At 39.3% G+C, this 25,730-nt stretch overlaps 1 protein-coding gene and 1 long non-coding RNA gene across 6 annotated transcripts; one reads left to right on the top strand and one right to left on the bottom strand.

The window, feature by feature from the left end:
* The first annotated feature begins 278 nt into the window (after positions 1–278).
* On the top strand, positions 279–19,681 carry LOC111246166 (FHF complex subunit HOOK-interacting protein 1B). Of its 5 annotated transcripts, none has more exons than XM_086983631.1 (13): positions 279–408; positions 9,227–9,508; positions 9,831–10,152; positions 10,457–10,641; positions 10,993–11,210; positions 11,612–11,757; positions 11,957–12,075; positions 12,670–12,885; positions 13,132–13,472; positions 13,826–14,154; positions 14,524–14,724; positions 14,949–15,229; positions 15,846–19,681. In XM_086983631.1, exons 2-13 carry the CDS (start codon positions 9,360–9,362, stop codon positions 16,042–16,044), a joined length of 2,706 nt encoding a protein of 901 aa, XP_086839757.1. In that variant the 5' UTR covers positions 279–408; positions 9,227–9,359; the 3' UTR covers positions 16,045–19,681. The 5 variants fall into 5 exon arrangements, with proteins under 5 accessions (XP_086839757.1, XP_022651040.1, XP_022651038.1 ...); XM_022795305.2 differs by lacking the exon at positions 279–408 and adding an exon at positions 515–1,165 and having other exon boundaries at positions 9,831–10,080; XM_022795303.2 differs by lacking the exon at positions 279–408 and adding an exon at positions 517–1,165.
* Positions 18,623–20,751, bottom strand: LOC147756914 (uncharacterized). The gene is made up of 2 exons (XR_015323799.1): positions 20,227–20,751; positions 18,623–20,117 (listed from the first exon to the last, which is right to left on the bottom strand). It is a non-coding gene; the product is annotated as an uncharacterized LOC147756914 (long non-coding RNA).
* Between the last annotated feature and the right edge of the window lie 4,979 nt (positions 20,752–25,730).

Here is a 25,730-nt window from a genome sequence, read left to right as displayed (position 1 = left end):
TTCGACACTCACATTAGACCGTGTCGTTGTCTTAATTCAAGATGGCGCTAGTCGTCGTAATGTCGTCTGCTCTCGATCAGGCTGATGTTAAAGCAACCAATCTGTCTATTCGCTGTCGCATGACTACCGGCAATAGGCTATTCAACGTCTCCACAGCGACCGTCTAGCCCAGCTCTCAACCTTCTCTCTCTTTTTTCTGCCCCCTGCCAGCTCGATGACGGGCTAAGTGCGTCAACCAGCAGATAAACTGTGTTCCACTGAATATTTAGCGGACATACACTGGCCGCTCACTAAACATTCGCGAACAGATAGCAGCCGCTACAGTCCAAGCAACTGCAAGAGGCTGCAGGTCATCGGAAAAACGAGCAGACGACCGGACGAAGGGGCGATCAGGATATCGGGCGCCCCGTGAGTAAATAGGGAGTTACATACACTGCTAAAGGCAGCTAGCGGACTATATTATCTCTTGAGAGAATATTACTGCTGTGGGTCTTTCTTGTTTTTTTCCGTGTCGTCAACAGCCGCAGTGGCAGCTGTGCGCCGTACACAGCCTACTGTTGCTATTAAATTGTAGTGATACTACTACGATTATTGTCAGTCTAGTTATATTTATTGGTACATATTTTACTATTATGTAGATTATGTGCTACAAGAACGGCATAAAGAGAGGAATCAGTCGTAAGACAGTGTAGTCGACACCGCCAGCGCAGCTGGTACTACCGCTACGATTAGCGTAATTGTCCGGCAACTCAGTGTATGGATCTCTCGAGGCAATAGACACGGCTGATCAGTTGCATATCATCAACAGCTTTTTAAGTCATTTAGTATGCGGCCGTTGTTGGAGTGCAGTATATAAATAGTCTTGGTCAGTCGATGTACGGTTATCTCCATTGACACTATAACGGTTTGGCGACTTGTACGAACGTAAGCGAATGAATGATTCGGTCCGAGATGTTCAGTTCATTAGTGTTGATGTGCATGGATGATTAAAATGTATCCTTTTCAACCACGGGCTATGCTGAAATAAGTTCCCTCAGGATGTACTAGAGTGAAAAAAGTGCCTGTACAATAATAGTTATACCGAAAATAAAAACTCTAAGTGATACGCTGTCTGTGGATATAAATTTGTCGTCAGGGCAGCCGCTCGTACGAGAAAGCGCAAGCGGTAAGTAGTGTCCAGAAGGTAACTAACTGGAACTAGTAAGAAGTGATTTCAATTGCCTGCAAACGCTGAATGAACTATACGTTCATCTACATGTATATGAAAAGATGATGCGAATTGCATCGCTTTATACGGCACTTCTATTCATTCCCAATCAGATACTGTACTTCTTAGGAAGTTTGTGTTATATGTTGACAAGAGAACATTTTGTGGAAGCGATATTATAGAATAAAGAAGAATACGCGCCTCTTTAACCTTTACCTGAAATGTAAGGAAATTCTACTCGAACTTTACGCTGACCTATTTGGTAATAATATGAACAGTACATCTATTGTTTATTTATGAGTTAGTTTTGGAATGATTTCCACCGACTGGAATTACTATGGGGTGCTTTTGGCTACTTAGGTCCCGTTATCGGTCCTTTTATCGCCAAAGGCGCCGTGCAGATTTTGAAGCCCATCTAGCTGACACTACAACTGTCCGCGCTCCTCCGATACTGTCCGATATTCACCGCTGTCATGTGTATGTTGATTGTAGGTGAAATAATGTGACATTTTATTTGTTGCAAAGCATGTTGTGTTCCTGAATGTGTCGGGAAACGCTATAAGTCGGTTGTTTCTATTAGTCATAGCATTTTATAATTATGCGACGATCCGGATTCGTTCTCAGTGAGCCGGATAGCTACTTCACCTTTTGTTTTGCTTGTCGAGTTGTTCTGGCGTCCGCCTTTGTATCATGTCGATTTCCAACTATGTTAGTGTACTATTAGTCGGCTATTTACTAGACGTCAATGGCAGTCATGCAAATAATTTTGCTCGTGCGACACGAAATCATTGGTGTTACAATAAGACCCCAGGGGTCGCTCCTGTCATCACCATTGATGCCGTCGAGATGTAACTTTGCATTCTTTCCTAGCTTCCTCATTCGAATAGCTTTTGTAGCGCGTACACATCCAAACATCACACGACACCATCCGGATGACACCTGCTGACAAGTGTGCGAACATTGTACCATTTAGCCAAGCAATTCGAACCCAAGGATATGACCGAAGCTGCCGGCGGAATGTGTTCTAATTTGTAAGATTCCTGCTGCTGCTGCTGCTGCCAGTGGGAGCTTTTAGCCGGAATACGAAGTCCACAAAATCGCTGGGGTCCGACTTCACCGCCGAGGCGAAAGGAAGAATAAAGAAAAATCTACGTACTTGTTGGTCATTCCGCTTCGCTTCGAAACCGAAACTTTTTGTTGCCAGATTTACTTCCTGCCCGTCCTAAACAGATATAAAGCAAGCTAGCAAGCAGCGGTGAACGCGGACCAAATGGTAAAAATATTTCCTCTTTTACGGTGCGTTTTTGAGATGCATTTGAGTCTCTCTCTCTCTCTCTTCCTGAGTGGCTCAATGTTTAACTTAGCATGGTACCTTTAGCAAATTTATTTCAGTAGTAATTATTTTTTAATTGAACGTTTTGTGTACTGTTGCGATTTGACGATTCATAGTAGACATACATGGTAGTGTGAAGGAATGCTGAGAATCGTTCCTTAAAAACTCATAATATGTCAACGGATGACGTTCAGACCTACAGATTAATCATGTGTATGGTGCTAGCTACCATTATCGGTGTACAAGGTTCGTTGTAATACACGGCGCAGTACGTTGTTAACGGGTTTGTCTCGTTCTTTTTATACTATTTCATATTATCATGAATCAACTCTGGCATAATCCAGTCTGTCATGTAACTGTTCTTCTTAGTTTTCCGAACTTCCCAATCCGTGCATGGCCTTTGTATTAAAGGTTAGGCGAATTCGCATACTGTAGGAAGCTCACTATGAGTAGCAACAAAATCTTTTTCCTTTGGTCATACCTAGTGAAGATTTTCAAGCAAAATCCAAAGCGCGGTGGCCACAATAGACATGTGTAACTTTCCATTTGTGGTTTTAACTGCTGTCGCGGTAACTAAAAAAACGTCATTCTCCGATGCCAGAAAATGTGGCTGGCAGTTCGCAGGACGTCTCCAGGTGCCCGTGACTCCAATTTGTGGCGCGAGAGAGCCAAAAAAGGTACAGGTGGTTTTATTTCGAAACGCTCGGGAATAGTTTCCTGCAAAAAAAGCTATAGCGATGGAACAATGATACAGGGTCATGATTGAAGCCCTATCAGGTGCGAGCGACACAAAAAATGACAGTATCTCCGCTAAATTGAATTTGACATACAGCAGTATAATGAACATTGGTACTATGGTAGAGCAAAAAAAAGCTTGCGATAGAAGCTTCATTCTGCATGCACCACATACGGAACGTTACAGTATCGTTGACACTTGAAGAAATGGCCTATGCAAAACGAATTTTTCGTCGAACAAGGCGCATACTTGATGCTAGGCGACCGCTTTTGTTATTTTTGTTACCATTATATTAGCCAATCAGTCGTGTCGACTTATCTCATGTCGTTTCCACTAACTATCGTAGAACTTTGTCTAACGCTCGATGTTCGATCGTTCTATTATGTGTTAGTATATTATTTTCTAGTAGAGGTTGCCTATTCGTGTTTCACATACATTATTTTTTAAGGGAAAAGATTTACTTGATGCATTTGCTGAGACACAGCCATCGTATCCTCTCTGATAAAAATAATGTGTAAGGCTCTTCAAAGCTTTGAATATTTTTTATCTTACCCTGTGTCAAGCAAGATGCGTGGTTTGATAGCATGAGTAATCCGATTAAAGGAACAGTGATCAACTAAACAACTATCAATATTAATTCTATTAGAACATTGGTCCTGCATCACTTATCTGCAGGGTACACTAACCAGTTAGTCATCGCGTGGAACAATAGCAGCAAATACTAAAAAATATTAACACTAAGATGGCGAACGTATGGCGCATCTTGGTATTTTTTAGCTAAACGGAAACTCTACAAACACGATCGGCTTGAGTTACTCATTGGTCGGTGCTCGTTTTCGCCCCATATTAGAAGAGGTTACCATTGGGATAGCTCTCGACAAATCGTGACCTTTCCAACAGAATAGGATATTTGTCATTCCTTTCCATTTGACATTCACTAAACTTATCCATTGTGAGCGTAACTGCAGCTATAGGTTGCTTGAGATAAACTGTGATACCTACCGTTTGTTACAGCATGTTTTCATCGGCTATTGATGATTCTAGATAATCCTTCAGAGGAAGGCGGTAAATTCACTTTCTGAATATGGGAAAAGGTCCACTGTTTTACGGCAGAAGAAGTTCCTTGCTTGAAATTGACCAAACGGCCTAAACTAACGGGTCTAAGCTTTCTGCAGGACATCATTATTGACTTATCAATATATTAGCCAGTTTTGGATAGCGGAAACCAGTCCAACAACCTCCGTTAATCAAACAAATAATTTACATTGTCTGTGTTAGACGAAATATCAGTTCCGTAGTCTATTTCAGCTAAATAGTATTTAATTGGCTCACCAATAACTGATTAAAAGTTAGTTATCTAGGCGAATCAGTCGACTGTACTGGTCGAGTTATTTAAGATGAAATACTAATCCGAATATTGCCTCTCTGTACAGATTCTAATGATCTGATTTTGTTTTTACTTTTATTTAAGGTAGAGCAATTTTGCGAAAACAATTGGGCTATTATTAGAAGCTGTCTGCTTTTTATTAGCAAGCTATCGTCTTTCTTGGCGTTTGACTCTATTAGCTTTTTTCCTACAACGGGCAACGCTTTGGTCGCTCAGAAATGTTTGGACGGTTAAAAGAAAAGCTTCAACGAAGCAAATGAGCGAGAGCAGACGGATAGACAGGTACATTGATTGAGCGAATTTTGCTAGGCGGTCAAATGATGTATCGTAATTTGTCGATACTTTAAAACCTGGTGACAAACGGTCTTTCGACTGTAAACAGGCTAATTACTCGTTAGTTTACTTGCCAAGCATCAACGTCTACTATGCGGTTCGTTCCGCGTGTTTATTGTTGGCGTACTAATACTCGTTAGATTTTAAGTGAATAGTATGTTAAAGTATGAAGTGAATAGGAAATGTTCTTGTTTTCTTTGACAGTTTAATACTATGCTTGCTTGATAGGTGACCAGAAGAAACGTATTTCCATTACATTGCTTGAACTGTAAGCGTTTATCTTTACGAACGGGTAAATCCCTTTTTGTACGAGTTTTGATATAGCTGCTATATCCACTACATAGTTTACTGATTACCGCTGCATGCTGTGGCGAGACCAGTGTGAAATAAAGCTTATTTAAACCGCGTTGAGCTTGAAGCATTCAGCCTAAATTTTTTTCTTCGATATGTGCTTAGCCCTTAGAATAATTTATTTAACATTGCATGAAATATAATTGTTAGGTATAAGCATAGAAGGAGGCATCGGCATTCTAATTTCGACTTGTACATATGCAGATATATATTCAGGTAATCTGTAGGGACCCGATATAATTTAATTACTCCAGGCTCTTTCGCGGTTTTTGCTTCAATATTCAATTTCCTAAGCGCGTTATCGGCAACGTAAGGTCGACGATAACATTTACCTTTAATAAATTTTAGTTTGCCGTCGGTCTGTATAAATTGCGCCTTTCTATGATGTCCTGGCCTTATCTTCCTTACGCATACCAGTCGCATATAGCGGTTAACGGTCAAAACAGCAACTGCAAAAATAGTCACACAACTGTTCTCGTCCTTTCACTGAAGCATTGTGTCAATCATCATTCTATTTCGTTCTAAACGGAAGCCATTGGAATTCTTGTTCGACTAAGTTACCTTTCAGGATATAATATTTTGATTTTAAACGGGCTAAATGGGTTGGAATGACCGTGCGGTCCCAGTTACTGCTTTACGGTATATCGGTGCAGTAAACGCAATTCACAAACAAGCTTCTTGTATAGGTAATTATGTTTCATGATTATAGAACATGTACTGCTTAATATAAGTGATGAAAAAGACAATGGAACCTCTTTTATTATTATGAATAGAGACAGAGGTCGCTTAGTTGACACAGGCACGTTATCAAGTGTTTTCTAAACGTGAGGATTCAGATATTCTACGCGTTTTTTATTTTATCACGCAGTTAACTGTACAATAGTATCTGTCGATAGCGATGTTGCATGCCTGGCGGGTTCTGGCCATTTCCGCTAGAGGGTTGGTCGTTCTTAGAATTAATAGTATTACGACCGTATGCAGGTCCATGCGTCGATTTAACTGGACGACGCCTTTTCTTGAATCGGGTAAAAGCTTCTCGGTAGCGGCTTATTGTTGAGAAGTTTCCTTTGATAATGATAAGATTCTTATCTTAATGTGCCGGTGAACTTCATTCCCGTCAACTTAGGCCATTATCTTGCGAGGAACTGAGCTACTTGTATCAACGCTGCCAGCTTATTACAGTTCATACCCTTTCTTGACTCGGAGATTCTGAAGGAGAATATGTGCTATAGTTATCTGATTCATATTCTCGTCCTTCAGGTGGAGCCGATTATAATAAGCGCTGTTTATTCTAGTCGACGGAGAACATGTTTTTAGTCTACCTACAGGCAGTATTCAGTAACGACTCTAATAGATATTATGAGTGTAACATGAGGACTGATTGACGTGCTCAATACTATGTAGGTGTGTGTTAAATCACAAAAACGTCACGGAAGACACGCGACCTGTTATCAACCCAGTGGTATTAAGGCAAGTCTATGATCGCCTACGACCTGTTTCGCCTTGCTGACTGTTACATTACGAACCTCTCAACTAAACTGCCGCGTTTAGGATGCGATTGCGCTACTCTGGTAATAAGGCGCCCCGGTGGGCAAAAAGAAAGTGGACTCCATCGTAGGAGTATGTTTCCTTAGCGTTTGAAGACGTTAGCTTTTACATGAGAGAGAGAGAGAGAGAGCTTATAGTGTTATGCATTGCATGAATTTTACAGTCCTAATTAGATCTTATCCTAAACAATCATCATAAATATGCCTTTATGTATCTACTGTACATTTTATTGGAAGTAGACGAAAAGACAATTTTATCACATTGTCGATTAGCCAAGCAGAATTACTGTTTCAGCGGCGCAGGTAAATCTATTCGTAATGGTGATAGTAATAGCAGTGTCGCGATCTTCTTAATTGCAACAGATTCGTCTGACATCTGCCATAGAGGATATCGACGTCACGCGGTAGCAGTCATTTACAGCAGTAGTGCTGACTGCGCATGATCGGTGGCGTGAGATTGTTACCCTCGTCGGAGTGGTTCGAATAAATGTTCCTTCTTGTGAGCACGATCTTCTCATAGCAACGATGTAATGAAAAAAAAGTCTGTGTTTAAACGTGATAATCCCTTGCAGATCTGCAAGAAGAGAGCAAGATGGATTTAAGCAGAAATGGAACACAAGGGAGGTGTATAGATTCGAGTGTATAACAAACATTACGTTCTAATGGCTGCGTTAAGTTGTACTACTAACGACGGAACTCACAACAACACCACGCAATGTTTTGAGGGGATTCCGAAAGTTCTTTATTGTTTCTTTTAGTATAACGTGTTGCTGCTACGAGCGAATTAATGAGTAAGAACTTAAACCCACCCCAAGCGTTGCACTACACTGAATAATAACAACAACAACTGTGGAAATAGCTAGAAGCGTGATTAATTTAAAATCGTCGTGGGTGTGAGTCAACGAGTTTTAGCTTGATACAAAGTGTATTAGGAAAAAAAACGAAAAGGAACTGGAAATCTCTCGAGATGGCTTCACAATAGATGAAGCCGTTTTGGAAGTTTAATACTGCACTTTGCTGCTGAGCCAATTCGGAGACTTGTTAGCTGCAATACTGTTGCTGTCAGAGTCGATACTTAAAGGTCAGTAATCAAGCTTTATCTTCATGGATTCAGCTTCAAGAAGTCATTTTATAAACTCAGTCTGTTATGACGCAGACCTCCGACCCATATGGGTTCGTTAGAGAGCGAATGTGGCCCTATAAAGAGAAAAATTTCTTCATCAGTTTGAATGTTTCCCTGGAAATAACTAACATCTAGTGTTCGAAATAATAGAATAAGCACGTTATTTTATGTGAAATATGTAATACCATACGTTGTACTCTTATCAAAATATATTTAACTGTGTGAAGGCTTGATGCATTGACCATCTAATTATCGAAAGTTTTAGGCCTATTTACTATTTACCGTTACACACGGGTTCAGAGATGATCTTAGCCTACTTATGATAGAGAAATATGTCTCATCTTAGGAGTTGTCTCTTTTTGTCGTGTCTACGTCTAATTGTATCTTTGAATACGAGGCAAGATTGTCTGAAAAGCTGTGATCTAATATTTGAACTTGGCAAGCAAAGTTAGAGGGATCAATTATAACAATTATCAGACTTATTTATTATGCAAATATGTCACAAATTAACTTACGATTAATAATCGGAAAGGTATATTTACCAGGCACCTAATACCATCTAATTAGAGCGGATGTTACGAATGAAGCAATACTATTATGAATGCTATTAGCAACGCCTTTCGTGTGATGTGGGGGATAGTTACACGACTTTTCAATGATAGTAAAACGCGGCCGGGTATAAGCCTCTAAATAAAAAAAAGTTATTGGCAACTTAAGGTCAAGCTGATAGAGTTGCTTTCTTGTTAAGAGTGGCGCCTCGTGTGTGCGGATCAGTTCGGAGCATGGATGCTAATTACTGAACTAGTTTTTTCTCACACACTGACGGTACAATATTTTTGAGCTGCACCGACAAAAAGGCTGCATTGCCTCTGACAGAGTTGCGTCAGTTTGCTCCAGATCCACGGCAAAGCAATCGTGAAAATGTTTTAATGCGAATTCGACCATTTCTGTGAAGCAACAATTCTTGCCCGTTCTGTGCATTCTTGGATTTTTTTCAGACAATTCATTTAATCAGTTTAAATATTAGCAAAAGGAGTAATGTACTATTTATAATTTCACGCTACGAACTAAAACGAGAATACCATTCGTAACTTGCACGAACTTGTCTAAGCGGATGTCGTTACTTTACCGTTGCAGTTAGACCGCGTACTATTTATCCGTGTATTTCCACTAACATTCATTTTGTCCGTTTCCACTTTTTAATTGCAGTAATGGTGTTAGCTTCGGGCGGGTGACAGCCCGCCTTCTTGGCGCCCACAGCGACCTGTGATCAGAGAGTTCTGTGGGGGTAGTCGAAAAATCGGTGGGGTTCTGTTCCGCTGATTTTAAAATTTGTTTCGAGATGAGCTGGCTTCGTAAACAGGGCTCGTTCCGTCTTCGTCGACCGGCCGCCATTCTCAAAAATGCTGATCCGCGAACACTTCTTGAAGCCTTTCGGGAACACTGCACGCAAGCTAGTGCTCTTATGCAACGATGGGACCTTTCGCTTAGGTACTTCTATAAAAGAAAATAATTTGTGTTGTTGTTGTGGGTAAAAGTAGTCTTGTACCAATTGATTGCGTACTACAGAAAAATCTGCTTAAATAATTGGTTCATCGCATACATTGATTGAAGTTATCACTTTAAGCCAAATATGGCCTGAGGAATATGGTACATATGCTATATAACCAAATGGAGAGAATTTCTGTCGCTAGTTGATCGTACGATTTTACAAGATGCCACCACCTAGACTGTGATGCAATTTTGCGTGTATTTGCTGCTTTTCGTTGATTGAATACTTAATTTCTGGATACCGTTTGGAATTTCTTTCCAGCCTATCGGTGCGTCAGGATGACGTAGCAGCCATAGTTAACCATCTCGAACAGATGGTGAACTATATCCTTGAAGAATGTGCGGCAAAAGGTCCATTTGGTCCTGGCGGAACAATAACAGGACCACCTTCATCTGTGTCAACTTTGTCGTCGTCCACATCATCATCGGCGCCTTCGCCTGCACCTTCATTGAACTCGTACGCGATATCTCCAATTCTCGACTATATCCTTGACAACTACGTTCTTGAAAAGGTGCTTGACTGGAGTTTACAGACAGCCGAATTTACGCTCCGCTTACTTGAGGAACAGCTGCGAATATTTGAGGTTAGCTGGCGATACTATGGCGGTTCATGAGCGCTGTAAGCGCTAAAGTGTCACACAGCGTCACAACTCTTATATATATTACAGTGATAAAATATAGCGTATCGTGCGTTCAGTCGGTATGTATGCAAGTTCTAAGCTTGTGGGTTTGATAGATAATAATAGAATCCTAATAGAAGAAGAAAGCTAAGAAGTAGAATCCAATGAACTATTGAGTCTTCGTAACTTATAAATACTAATAAGTCATATGTTGTTATGCCAATGATATTTATTATAAGCTATTTTTCTTTTCTGATCTCTGTTTCAGATCTTAACGAGCAACTGTTCGCAGCGTCTTCTTTACCAAAAGGGTTTTCTAAGCCCGCTTCAGAAGCTTTTGTCCATTTGTGAATCTGACTGCCCAGAAGAATTGGAACGCCGTCTAGTGGCTTTACTTAATACGTTATGCGTTACTTTGTCGCAAAACGCGGACCTCCTGCAAATATTTTTTAAGTGGGTCACGTTTCACTCAATATTTTGTAAATAACTAGCGGGCAAATCGATCTGCTCAAAGTGGATCAGTTTGCTGCCGGTAGACATTTATTTATTTCTAGTGTGCAAAGAATTGTGACAGCCAAATGAAATACACCCATTAAAATCGTTCGACGTTCTTACTCAACAGTGAAGACCATATATAAGCTACTGTATAATAAAGCTACAATAGTTTAGTTTATTTGTATTCACTAGTATCAGTAGAGACGAATACCACATTTGCCCGGGCCATTCATTGTATATTCATAGTAGATTCCATTGCATTCGTCGCTTGACTCGCATCCAACTACCGTATTGGTCTTACTTTTGCAGTCCACGCGGAGGAGACACAGGCGAAAGTCACGGCCCTCCTCGATTTCTCGTGTTCTCACTATTGGTTCCTTATGTCCATCGGGAAGGCCAATTAGGTCATCAGGCAAGGGATGCTCTGCTATTGTGTATGTGTCTCGCCGCCAAAAATCATGCGAGAGTCGACGAGCTTGGCAAATATATGGCAAATCACTCAAACTTCTGTCCAATTCTTGCCACCGGTAATAAAAAGATTACTTTTTACATCTGTTAATAAGTCGACTAAATATATTTATATAAGTACGTTTGTCACGTTAGATGGAGAAATGTAAAATAACAAACATCAATCATTCACTCCAAACACGCAGGTTGTGTAGTATGGTAAGGTTGTTAGCAGGACTTGAAGCGACGAATCCTGATCACTTTAGCCAAAGGTTTGGCCGTTTAAGCTACCGTTATGAATATGCATACATATATATACACATTTATATATAACGGTATAGTATATGTTTTTGAAAGCCACATAAGCCTAAAGTGAAGCCTAGAACAAATGAATTTTCAACATAAAAAGACTTAAGACTTAAAGATTACCTAATAAATTATTCGATATTTTTTCCCGACAATCCGTGATTCCGTCCTGTAGGTCTAAGTGGGTTGTACTCGGTGCTACCCCGAAAGTTGGAGGTTTGCGGAGAAGACTGGTATCGACTTTCGGAGGAAGACGTCCAAGACTTGCCGGCACTGGGGGCATTTCTCTGTTCGCTCGAGTTTTGCAATGCCGTGACGCAGGTAACGCAACACAATGCAAATGTTTAATCCTCCATGTTGAGTTCTCTGATAGAGCCGTATTTTCGAGTGTATCCCAGCGCGATTATTTTTTCAAAGGCAGTAACGCCATCATCACAGTAAATATAGGACGGAACAAGTAATTATCGGATGTATAAAACAAAATTTTTCATTTTTCATTGCACTCATTGCTCATTTTCAGGTGTCACATCCGCTCGTTCGGGATCAACTTTTGGACTACCTTTTGCATGGCTTTCTGATACCTGTCATGGGTCCTGCCCTCTACCAAAGCAATACCGATGAGATAGTCACAACGACTGTGTAATTTCGATTTGCCATAAGCAGATTTTTTGGCTTATAAATATCCCAATTCGACTGGTTAAAGGTCTTTTATTTGTTTCGCTGCATGCCTTATATATTGCATGGGTCTTGTGTAACTAAGTTCTTTGCGTAATTTGCTCAATCCGCTTGTTGGACCCACTCGTTATATATGCCACACTTGAGAACCCTTCGCTATAATTGCGTGTGTATAATCTAATGATATTGTACTAATAATGAGCTTAGAACTATCAGCTATTAATATACTACCTTTAGACCATAAAAGTTCGACGAGCACGATACTTGAATGAGGAACGTTCATAAAGCTTGCAATAACATTTAACAGTTACTGTTTTTCCCCCAACAAGCCAATTTATTTTTATCACTAGTCCACATATGTTAGGCCGGCTCGGAATATAATTGCTGTCCAAAAACAGGACGAATACGTGTGTAGACTTGGGTTTCAATTATCGACTACTTGTAACCCACTATAGTTCAGCGAATAAAATGGCTGAATTGACAATGAGATGCCGACAACTTTTATACGGCAACACACGCATTTAACACCTACTGCACATTTCCGTTATCTCGTTGTAGCTACCTGGAACTGTTTCTTCGTAAGGTAACAGAGCCCCGCTTAATGCGTGTATTTCTACATTTTTTGCTCACGACAATGTGTGAACGGCGACTTCTTGTTGACATATTAATTTTGCGGATCGGAGCTCATTCAAAGCTGGCTATTGTTACCATCGCGTTGTTTAAAACACTCCTGGATTTAAACTGCGAAGAGGTCATGTTTGAACTCGTCTTCAAGTAAGTGTCTGAAGAACTTCAAAAGATATCTATTAAAAAAAGTTCTTTTGTCTGTATATTATATATATATATATACTCAGTTACTTGTGAAAAGCCAAACAAATAAAAATACGTTAGAACAGCAACTTTTAAACGAGAACGCATCAATGGCAGCGACAGTTGGTTACTATGAGAGACCATCCTTTAACAACGTAACGCTATACGATATGATAAATCAGTAATTTTCACACGCGTTTTTTATTGTAGGTATCTAATTCCTTGTTCCCACGTTATGGTCTCGCACCGCGAGCGAATGCGTGACGTGGATACGTTTTGTGTGACTGCTCAACGGTTACTTTCGCTAGCGCCTTCGCAGCTTCCTCCAGTTGCGACCAATAAATCGACGAGCGGCTATTTGTCAAATGCGGGTTCCGTTAGGGCTGGGTCGGTCCCGCCAACATCTTTCAACGGCAACGTCCGACAAAGTCGCAGTTATACAGAAGGGTTAGCCGGCGCCTCAAGATCAACAAATGCGAACGCAAATGCCCAAGACATATCCGACCAGTTTCAAATTAGTTATTTAGCCTATCTACTTGATGCCAAAAATGGTAAGAATTAAACATGTTCAACAGAAATTGGTTTACTCTATATATTTTTGAAACTTACTCATCTAGCGATGCATTTTTATGCCGGTCCTCATCATGACGACGTACCTATACAGTTCTTCCCTGTACACATTGTACTGCCTAAACAGTTTTTTCGTTGCGTTCCATTTACGTTAGACGTGTTGGTATGGGATTCGTAATTTTTGAAACTGACCCAGACACTAGTGTGCCTGGATGACGTTTTGATTATTCGGCTTATTTTCATTTGATTTATTTAGTGTTATGTAGTGTGTTATGTAATGTGATAAAAAAAAAGTATCCAAATCAAGAAAGGCGTCTTCTCTCTTGTATCTTAGGCATTCGTGCATGTCGTGATGCGTGTCAAGTTTGGTCGCGAAACTATGACGGGAGCAAAAGTGATTCCCGGGCGACGGTAAACGGTCCAGTGACCGGAGTAACCAACATGTACCTGCCGGGAAATTGCATCAGCAGTGCTAATGACAGGGGAAGTAGCAGTGGCACATCTTCTTCCATTAAAAATCAACAACAGCAGCAACAACACATAAATGGGGCAGGTGGGAACGAAGCCAGCATCGCACTTAATGTTGGCGCTCCGATGCAGTGTCATAATGGAAAATTAGCCGAAGAGAAAGAGGACTCCGGAATATTTGTCAATGATCAAAAGGTAATTCCGCTTTCATTATGAAATAAAAATTCATGTGCTAGGACATTATCCAGCGCTTGTAAAAAACGGTTCTACAAAAACAAGCAGATAACGTTATTCGACTGCTCGATATACCATGAATCATCTGCTTTATAACACAGAGTAACAAGGAATTAGAATCGATTCTGAAACGGAACGATTCCGGTTGTTTTTAGTTAAAAAAAAAATACATTTTTGATAGATGTTGCAACGCTACAAAAATTATAGTACTTTCGAGCTAACCATGAAGTCAAGGATTCAAAAAACAAAAAAATAATTGAGAAAAATGAGAGGCTATATATTTTTGTTTACTGTAACATAATAAGCGTTTCTGTCCTCTTTCTTGGCTAGGATTTTGGCGGTGCTGATATAGGACCTTTCCTGACACAGGTCCTGTCACGACTGGAGTGTATCACAATCAATGATGTCTACACCAATCTACAACTTACCTCCCTGATCTCTCGACTCGCACTCTACCCCCAGCCGTTACTTCGCAGCTTTCTCCTGTCGCAAGAGATAGTCTTCCAACCAAGCATACGAAGCCTATATCAGGTATTGCTATGTGGTGAATATTTTATTAGTTTTATAGCTTTATAGTTTTTTTTTCATTGTCATTTTGGAGTAAGTTTAAAGCTTTACATGAAAAATTGTCCAATTCTTGTATCGGTTTGCTAGATCCATCTCCAACTGCACAGTCTATTGTAAAAGTTTTCCAAAGTAGAGAACAATATAGAATGAATACACATACGAGTAAACGTGTACATTTATTCGTTTAGGTGTTGTGTGGCCTTCGGCATAAAATTGAGCAGCTCTCCATCCAACTAGGCAATTATCCCGTACTGCTAAGCAGAGCAAGGGAGTTCTTTGCGGCTAGGGAAAACGTTCTTAATCAACCCAACCTGACGCTTGCCGGCTCCATCGTTGGCCAAACTCTTCCACCGGCCAGAGAGAAATCAGCCATGAATGTTAACCCACCAGCTCAACGTCGGAGAAGTCTTGGGACCTTTTTCAGGAAGTTTAGTGCGTTGCAACCCATCGCAGATAATTCTGGCTACAGGTACGTCGGCTAATTTTTGAACATGGGCCTACTGAAACAAAGATTATACCATCAAAAGGCTAGATGCACCAAAATATTAAGAATTTCAACGCACTAGCTAATACGGCCCCCTTCCGTATTTTCTATACGATAGCGTTATCTATTTTTTAAAAAGGAATCTCTCGCATGTATTACTATCCGTTTAAACAATTGGACCTCAATAAAAGCTTTGAATGCAACACCATGGCAGAACTTTGCTCGATGGAAAAAGGTCTTTTTTGAGTACAAATGAAATTTGTATTTGTAGGTGCACGGCTTGCACATAAGCGAAATTCCAAAGAATGCAACTTCCCATATAAATACGCATATTAGCTCCATTGATGCTAAGCTCCTGGGATGCGGTTTTTTTAACAGGTGCTATTGACTATCAGGCGAATCCATATCGGTTCTTTTGATATCAGTAGTTTGCGTTGTCCGGAGGCACGGCGACATTTCGTAATACGTATTTTTGTATTTCATCTTGCGATATTTATATATGGTATTGTTTCATGATGTTATCATTGGATACTGTGGCCTACAACTAATAGATTAGTTCAATAATGATGACCATCTTTTTGGGTTATTTTTCTTCATTCAGATATATTGTGAAGCTACCCTATGGTGAAAAAAACGCTTCAAACGAAAGTGACTCATCAAGATCCAATTCTGAAGCGGTACGGGCACAAACGCGAGCTATCTTAAGTATCGTGATATTTGACGAATTCGTCAAGGAGCTGGCGGCCATTAGTCAAGAACACAGTCTTCAGCAGTTGTTGGACGAGGTGCCCGCTGATTAGTACGGTATAAGGAAAAGAGCCCGGAGGTTCTGCAGACAGTCGAGAGAGATGAAAAAAAGATCAACTTCATGAGGCGATTAGGAGACTTTCAAAAGGCATTTTTTAACGGTTCAGTTCACCGGTGGTCTTTAAAGGTCGATATGTTCGGTTGCCTGAGCACACATCCCACATGGATTCGCAGTGGTGAACTCATATAGTGGTCTGTGCTACAGTTCTTCGCGCTGTTTCCTGTTTCGGATAGACAATCCGTTTATGGTTCGTTTAAAATAATCATCTTCAAGTTATTTCAACGTATCACAAGTAGAATTGTAGCCTTGTTCGGTAAGATCCGAGTAGTCAATCCTTTGCGATAGAAGAAAAGGTGCAACGCGTAAAAAATACGTACGATTAATCCTATCAATTACGGTTGTTACACAACAAGATAAATTAGAAGATATGGACAATTTAATTGCCGTAATCACCTGTCATGGATCAATGTTTATCATGAAAGTGTATGTATGTGTGTGTGACGTACGACGATTTCTTAATGCGCCGGCACGGTACATTGAGCAGTTGTTAATCTGTTGTTGACTTTACATATGGCGCGTGCAATGGGTACTCACAGGGTTTGCCTTAAGTAAAATAACAAGTGAATAATAATAGGAAAAAAATCTATCATGAATCGCCGACCTCGGCTACAAAAACCCCCCAGTAACAGAAGATTGACATCAAATTACTTAAAAATATGCAAAGTGACGTAAACAAAAGCAATGTGACAAGAAAGCGGTCTTAGTGATGCAGAACATAGCATCTTTCCCCTAATTAGTGTGGGCCGTAGGTAATTATTGGTATAAAGACGAACGAATGTCTGCACATATTTAGCTAATTACAAAGAACGAAACGTCCATATTTAATTAATATGACTATCTTGTACTTACATGACAACTTTGTTCGAGTCAATTGAACTACTGAGCGAGAGGCAAAACGGTGGCTTATGCCGTAGATTGAAGCTAGCTGGCGACGGAAGCTTTAGTAGACGCGATCCTTCACCGTTAAATGTATACATGCAGAGGGCTTTTAAGCACAGAAACTGCAGGAAGCTCCAAGCCTACCAGAGCGTCCGTAAGCACCACAGCGAGACTGAGTGAGATTGTTTCGTACCTTATGTTTCTTACTTTCAGTGTCTGTGACAAAAATGCGTGCGTGCGTGCGTGTGTGTTGATATAGCTGAATTCTAACGGTAATCTTTTGTATCCAACAGAACGCACTATTGATCTAAATCTACACGATTGACCGATGCTGTTGATTTTTTTTTTAATAATTTTGCGATGCGGTTACTAAAGCTGACAGCATCTATAAATACTCCGATCCGTTAGTAGCATCTTCGGCTCTCTTGGGCTCATAAGAGTAAATTTCCGGACCCGAATTTCCTGAGATACTTAATTTGTGAGAGCGTCATTGTTTCGATCTGAAAATGTATTTCACTCCTTTAAAAAGCATCTCGTGATGCTTGTGGCACTGACTGTTGACCGTTGATCAATTTTGAAATGGCTTTATCCAGACACACGCGATTTAATCCGTTCATAAATGTATTTTACTCAACGCTCCAATGCTACTAATGGGCACCCAATAAGTGCCAGAGTTGTGTTACCTAAAGGCAAAAGAATACATAAAATACCTGATTACAGTCAGGTTAAAATAGCAAATATTTGGGGAATATCTAGCCTAAGAACTATCGAGAGTCCATTGACTCTCTTGCAATGGCTGGGGCATTGGTCTATGTAAACTTAATACCTAAATAAGTCAATTTCTAAATGGCAACCGTTGCAATAATCAAATTTCAAGATTAGGCTACGGAAAAGTTCGGGCAAAACAACGAAGATCCCTCGGCAATGAAGTATAATTAGAGCGCTAAATTACACTTTGTGAGATTTCGTCTATTTTGTTTTTGCATAACTGTTTTAGTTACGAAGAATGGTTTTGATACTAGCACAATCTTTAGCATCGTCCGATTCAGTAGCACCCGGAGTTAAGGACAATGTTTCCTCTTGATAACAATTAATGAGTGAGATCTGTTATCGTGCGGTTGTGCTTCCAGTTTTGCTGGTTCAAACCACTTAGCAGAAAAACGATAACTTTTGAATGTTTATGAAGTTTTTTCCTAAGCATCTAGTGATGATGATGATGCACATACGCTCATGACGCAAAATGAAAAGTAATTTTGAATTCAATAAGTATTTTATTATTCAGCAGCAGACGAAATCGAACAAATTAATCTTGATGTTAATTTTGTTAATGGTATTTCTGTTTTCCATGTAACAGCCTCCTATACGTTATGTTATCACTGTGAGCAAATCTAGGTCATGTTATGAAAAAACGAAGGTTTCCACGTATGCGTGTGCGCGTTTGATGTGTAAATCTGTGTTTGTTATTTTGGCATTAACGCAGGTGTTGTTATTAGTGTTATTAATATGCCTTTGAGCATGCTGCACTCGAAGAGTTCGTGTCTTCTAGCAGTGACGATAAGTTGAAAAGATTGACGAAAATATGGACAGATAGTGGTGGACAGAGGACGCGTTAGTAATAACGTCGAAATTAGTCAATTGAGTAGCTTTATTACTACGACGATACTAGTTATACAACTGTAATAATCATATATAATATTATAAATATATAGTAAAATGCTATTCTTTGTCAATGTCTACCTAACTGTCCTTGCCTTAGAATAAAGGATGCCATCAACCAAAGTTGAAGATGGTGACCGATAACAACACAATATACTATAGTCACATAAAATTCAAATATGCAATGGAGGTGAGGTTGGACTCTTAAGACATTTTGAAATTTTTCATTAGGACATCTTGTAAACGCGCTTCTATTCTTTACGATCCTTCATCAGACGACTGTTGTTACCAATGTTCAACTTCGATGGCTTCAATAACAATTTCTAGTCCCTATCAGTCACAAGTAAGCCTTCCAAAGCTATCAATACCATGTTACTTGAATCACAAACTATACCTAGCTCATGTACTGCATTAGGAGAGGCGCGGCTTTTGTTTCTTTTTTTTTTTCTGAAAAAGCTTACTAGCTAGCGCTAGTGCTCCGCAAAAAAATAATGAAAATGCCCTGTGGTACGAATAGGTACCATCGGATTTTGTACTGACCTTTCTATCACGATGCAACTTTTGCACAATTTAATATACGTAGTTTTACAAAAGACTGAATTCAGTAATCAACAGTCTGTCTGTAAACCCTGTTCCACACTTAAAATACGGTAATGTTGCCAAAGGGAAACCTATAATGATTGTGTGATTCTTACATATGCGTACAGTGATTACCGTTTACATTGCCCGTTTCTATCAACGCAGTAAGCCCCTCAACTAAGAAATAAGCACAACTGCGAACTATTGTGTCGAAGATCTAAGCGTTTCTCATATTATGAGAACGTTATTTAGCAACAAAGAGATTTGAAGTAAATCCGTCTGCGTTGCTGTTTTTCTTAACAATGCGATAATAAATAATGTTTCTACTGAACAGAGGCAAATGCAAATATAAGATAAAAAAATCAAAGCAAGCAAATAAGTACTGTAAATACACCGTGTGCATAAAATCAGAATATATACGCGAATAAAACTAACTTATTTTGCAAAAAACTAAATACGTATATAATTTGTCGTTATTAAAACGAGCTGCAGTAGTAATACGGTAAATAACAGTAATACTTATTATGACAACAACATATACATACGTTTATTTTGTTGTATTGCGGAGAACGCCGTAACTTAGGGCGGCCATGCATACTATGGCCGCCCTAAGTTCTTGAGGACACCCGTAGTAATCCGGGTTAGTCGCATGAATACCACTTTCTCAATGAGTGAATGATTTTCTAATCTGATATCTGTCGTCAAACGAATATCATATACACAGGGGAACGATGGACTCCTGTTCTATAGAGACATCCTAGCGTGTCTGCACAAATTGTCATAGTACATGCATGAAAGTACTCCGTAGTACTAGTCAAACTCTTTCGTGTATTCAGCTTCTGGAACTGCTTTTCAGTAATGCAAGCTCTCTAAGGAATAGAGCTGCGATACCTGTGAAAATAAAACAATAAGATTTTGCATTTGAGACAGTTTTAGATCACGCTAGTTGCTGTGCAATATTAAAGCTTACTGAAAACGTAAGGAAATGAAAAAGCGTTACCTCCCCATAGAAGTTATCCACCATCGATGTGTGTTGAAATTTTTCGCTTCTAACGAAGAGCCAAACTTGGTGTTGGAAAAGTATTTTTATTCTGTAAGAAAACAAGAACTGGATGAAATTCTTCCTAATTTTTCCACAGAAGACCTCAGCATAGGGATGTAAAAAGCTGTCGTTTCTGGTGGAGCTAAACGTATCTAATCTCTTCTCGAACCCTTGAATTTTATCGCTGCAAGAGTTTTGATTGGCTAGGATTGAAAGTTCGACAAGCGTCGCGGATTCCTTTATCGACTGGCCTGGGCAAACTCTAGCTGGCAAAGTTCAGCAATGAATATCGCGTGCAGTATGGCTCGACGAGAAACTAGGAAGAAGAAATGCTGGTTGTGTCAATGAGAGGAGCTGAACGGAACGCGTACAGTGGTTTGAAATGATAGGTGGGCGATATTATAGTACTTCCAAATGAAAGGCGATACTATTACAAATATACAAGTACTATTGACAGCATATAGTAAGTGACAAGCGCGATGATTAGAAACAGGAATAGGTATTTATAAGAAATCGGCAGTTACCGATGACGTATGAACCTTTTCTTTCTCCTCACGCTCCCTGCAATTTTCTGGTCTGTGGCGTCAACAGTTCTCCAATTCAAAAACTAATGCACAATTCCCAAAATTTCGAAAATCGTCCATCTCTATTTCGAAAGCGGCTCTCTGTACGAGAGCCGCTTTCGAAGTATGCTACAACAAAGTAGTGATATAAATTTTATAGCTATGATGAAATACGCACACTGAATATTATCGTGCAGAAAGCGTGATTTTGATAAGTTTCCAATTCTGGTAACTGTTTGGATGATAAACTCTCATGAAAAAAATATGCAAAAGATCGCATCGTTTTTTTCTAAACTAATTGTTTTTCATTCAGTTTCAAGTTTCAGAGGTTGGCTGAAGCCTTAGATAATTTTGATTCGTAACACCAGTAAATAGAAGACACCTGCACACTTGTGCTCAGTTAACGTTATTAATTAATTAATGTAATTAACTCAGTTAATGTTATTTGAAATTAAATCCAGTTTAGTAATGACATATATCGTGCTGAAGTAAGCTCAAACTTTTTCATGTCGGATGCAATATTGTTCAAGCTTCAAAAAGCTAAACTTCAAAAGTGCAACATGGCACTTTCAGTTTCGAGTTTATTTCTTCAATTGTCCCTTGCCTTCTGTTTAGAATTTATTTTTTGTTTGGTTAATCTATAAGTTTGTACTTTTTCCTTGAATGTTCAATCCGATGAAACATTGATAATCGAGTACCATCACAAATGTCTGTGTAGCGTGTAAGGAAGGTTTAGTTGTTTTCTTTCTATAACACTTACTTGCGAGGTTAAGTTGTGCCGAATATACAATGTTACGTGATTACATTTTCTGAAAAAGTTCCTCAAGTGAATGAAAACAGATTCAGCCGTTTTGCTTCCAGATAAAGGTAGACTATAACAGTATGTAGCATTTAATTAGAAGCAGTTTATGGCATTTGATATTTCCGAAAAGTTTGAGGTGGCTTTGAAAGTTTAAAAAAAAAACAGCTAATGCATTTCTCTATTGAGCATGAATATGTGACAAAGGGGTTATTTCAGACTAAACACCGTACTAAAAATAGCGTTTTCCTTCTACAGAAGGTTCGGTCCGTTGAACGTGACGAGTTGGTGCTACCATTGAAGATATATGTAACGATATTTATATATTGCTTGTGGGTTAACACTGCCTTTACTTAGATGAATAGATTGAAATGATATTGGCTCGGGGCTCCCGCTTGACGGCGTTATTCTTGCGGTTTTCATTTGTTCTGTTGTAGAAAATAGCTACAATACAAGTCGACAGAGTTAATTATGTGCATATATGAGCTTAACAATCAATCCCTGTCGGATAGGAAGCATGATTTCTTTTCTACTTCTGGATTAGCAAAGCACCACTGTCTTGAATCCGGCTCTAGAGGGTGGCCCTGAGCTTATAAAGCCCGCCGGCGTTCACACTGAACGTTTGCCTAAAAGAACAGTAGGAGCTATGATTATGACGAATCCCTGAAAATTGCTGTCTTCAATACAAAATTTTAAACAATGATAACATAATAATGTAATGTCCCTTGTAAGCGTTTGCGAAGTTATATTACTGCTCGGTAAGCCATGTAGCATACAAATTTGATACATTTGGAGAAGCTAGTGTTCCTACGTTGAGCTGCTGGCGCTCCCATCTAATGGTGAATATATTCCGCGTTGATAGGACAAGCTCACCACGTATCGGCTGCATCTTTGCAATACCGTATTAAAAATCATCATTTAAAACATATTCTAGTTCTGTTTGTCGTTGCTGGTCTGTGCGGCTATGCTGTGCTCAGTCTAAACCCCCAGCTGTACTGAAACCATTATTGTTCTCCTTCCATATTTGTTCTCCTTCCATTTGTCGTATAATGTTGACATCCTTTTTTTGCTGTGACGTATTTTGTGTAGCTGTACATTTTCCAAGTGTCCATTTCATCTTTGGTTTAAAAACGCGTTTATTATTGTACCTAATCATGATTGTTTTAATAGAAGAAGTCCTTGAAAGTTTAAAAAACGAAACGACAAATGCATAATTTGCTATAGTCTATTTCAATATAATTTATGTGCCGATAAATCAGCCAAAGGACTTTGCTTTAAGTAATTTATGCGTCTGTTTTTCACCCTGGCTCTTACGAACAACACTCTCGTAGTTCTATTGAAGTTCGACTAGGTTATAGACATGCCATTGTACTCATGTTGGAACAACACACTTATCACTATAGCCTTTTATCAGACTTTCCGAATGCCAATCCCAAAACAAAACCCAGTTCAGAGGTGACGTTTGAGTGAGCATAATTTTATCCCAGGACTATTCCTCAGTAGCAGTAATCAACTGCGTTAAAATTAAAATAGGTTCGATTTGTAGGCAGACTTCGCTACTTGGACAACCTGGGTTGATTGAAATAAATCTTTTTCCAAATATGATATCATCCCGTCGTAACAAGCTTATATGTGGCATAAGAACCGTACTTGCGCAATATTTTAAAACGTTCTGTACAGCCACAAACGGAGTGGAAAACATGGAAAAAGGATAACGGCGCATAGCTTCAATGCATAGCTTGTTCTTGTTGCCTTCTTTAGCCGAGAATGGGAGTTTTTAGAGATATGGAAACATATACGGCTTTAGTACCAGTGGGTGTTTTCATTTCACCTATAATATGATAGCCAACCTTGAATGCATTTATCTACAACCTAGCATAACGAATATCGTTTATTTCGGACTACCATTGACGAAACGTAAAAAAGTTGATGTTGTGTAAACGAATCACTTTCGGCATAAACTTCGCTTCCTTTGAGGCACCCCCAGCTACCCTGTACAAAAGCATTGCTTACTAGCAGTTTTATAGACAGGTAACGCTGTAAAATTACCGCATGAACGCTTATTTGTAAATATCAGAGCTTCGGTTGGAGATAGCGGTTTAGCTGGCATCCCGTTCTTTAATCAATCGAAGTATCAGACTATGATATTTTGCAGTAGTTCCCTAATAATTAGATCCGAGCCAGACAGAGGAAAAGAGTAGCCAGCCTTACAGTTAACGGAGCCAGAAATAAATCAGCCGATCATTTTCGATAATCACGCATAAATTGTTAGAAATGACCCATAAGTGATCAGCATCTCATCGCTGGTGAAATGTTTGGCCAGGTTTATGTTCTTTCGTTTAGTTTTAGAATACAGTTCAGGTTATATTATGTAGGGATTACATTTGAACTGTTAATATACCGCATCTCTTGCGATTTTTACAGCACTTTTTTCTTATATCCGTTGCAGAAGGTAACCGGTCGCATAGAGAGAAATCAAAATTGATTCTAACAAAAATACTTCAACTTATAATTGTTACCTGCGAGCGAACGAGTAAATTTAAGACACCAGATAATAGAACTTGACACAGACAGATGTCGCAACCGCTCATCCACGTGCGCACCTCGTGACGGCAATTCGTCATTATTTACTTTTGAGATACCTTTTATTGGAAATTTGTGTGAAGGTACAGAAGGATACTGTATTTCGTAGGATCGGTGACAAATACACGGTAAAAAATCAGTGTTGCTGTTTGTATTATTTGAAATTAAACCCGAAATTTTTTACATTTATTCACTGTCAACTTAATTTCAGTTGTTAGCATATTTTCTTACCTTTCATTTGTAAATATGTAAATAGAAATAAAAGAAGACATTAACAATCCCTTAATTGTCCCTTCCTATCCTAATATAAATATGTACAAGATAGTATACGATCGTTCATTATTCATAAATAATCCTCGTTAAATTAAATTTTTGTGTACGTCATTTTTGCAATTAATTGTAACGATTAGATTTTAATAGAGATGACATAGATTTTAATGTCACGACAGTCAATAGGTGTTGGTCAAGAGCTCGTGTTATTTATGGCGAAGGGTCATATTTATGACGGTTCGATAGAGTTCGGCGGGCTCGGTCGAGACGCAAGCTCCTATCATAAAAATAAAATACGTTATCTTTACGGGGTGCCGCGACGACGCTATGCGCGGGGCATAGGTGGGGCATAAGCACGGTAGAAAGCGACGAGTACAATCACATAAATGTATCCATGTAACTATTTAACTCTTTTAGTTTAACCATTAAATAATATACTATGACGATGAGAAGAACGGAGACATGTTGTATTTTGATTGATAACGTTCGGTAACTTTCTAAGTTACGAATTAGCTATGCTTTAGAGTTTAATAACAGTAATGCGCATCGTTTACCCAGGGCCACAACTAACTTCAACATCAGATACGTAAACATCTACCTCTATTCCGTAGCCGATCGCACTATCATAAGCCAAAAACTCATACTCTGCCTAATTAATAGCGTGTAGCGTAGACATGCATCTCAACGGTGCAGCGACGATCGCAGACCAGTGATAATGAAGAACAGCCGGATTTAGATTATGCAATATGAAAGTTCGCTGCGTTCGCCAAAACAACTTAAAGTTAGTGCCCAAATGCATTTTGTGCATTGCAAAATAACTTTTACATAAACATCATTTACAGTTATGATACAAATTCCGCTTACTAGAATATTCACAGACTACTTTTACCAGAATAAACACTATGGCTACGGGGAGCAAGCAGGCAAGACTTCTGAAACTCACTCAAGTGATGGCATATATTTCTGCTAAATAAATCTAAATGTCTAAGGTTTGAAAAGACATCTGATTCTGCAGCTGACGAAGGTGCTTATATAAATACGTTGGGAAAAGGTGTCGCGATGGCCAGCGTAAAAATTTCGCTGCATCTCTATAAGGCAAACACAATCTATTCATTTGCATCGCTTGGTTCTTAATTCCTTGTGAAGGATGTTTTGACGCTTCGTCTACTTGAAGAAAACGATTCCGTAATCACTGTTATTATTAAGATAATTTGTTATAATAATATTACGCTCAGCGTGGTTGCCGT

The sequence above is a fragment of the Varroa destructor genome, unplaced genomic scaffold, assembly GCF_002443255.2.
Source record: "Varroa destructor unplaced genomic scaffold, Vdes_3.0 BEIS01000003.1, whole genome shotgun sequence".
In the NCBI taxonomy this organism is placed as follows: domain Eukaryota; kingdom Metazoa; phylum Arthropoda; class Arachnida; order Mesostigmata; family Varroidae; genus Varroa; species Varroa destructor.
The sequence above is the reverse complement of the archived record's forward strand: the minus strand, read 5'-3'. Positions and strand labels throughout refer to the sequence as shown.

Coding starts and splice junctions, on each gene's coding strand:
- LOC111246166 (XM_086983631.1), top strand. CDS start 9,360: ATGAGCTGGCTTCGTAAACAGGGCTCGTTCCGTCTTCGTCGACCGGCC. Junction 9,509..9,830: donor CGATGGGACCTTTCGCTTAG/GTACTTCTATAA, acceptor ATTTCTTTCCAG/CCTATCGGTGCGTCAGGATG. Junction 12,076..12,669: donor GAGATAGTCACAACGACTGT/GTAATTTCGATT, acceptor ATCTCGTTGTAG/CTACCTGGAACTGTTTCTTC.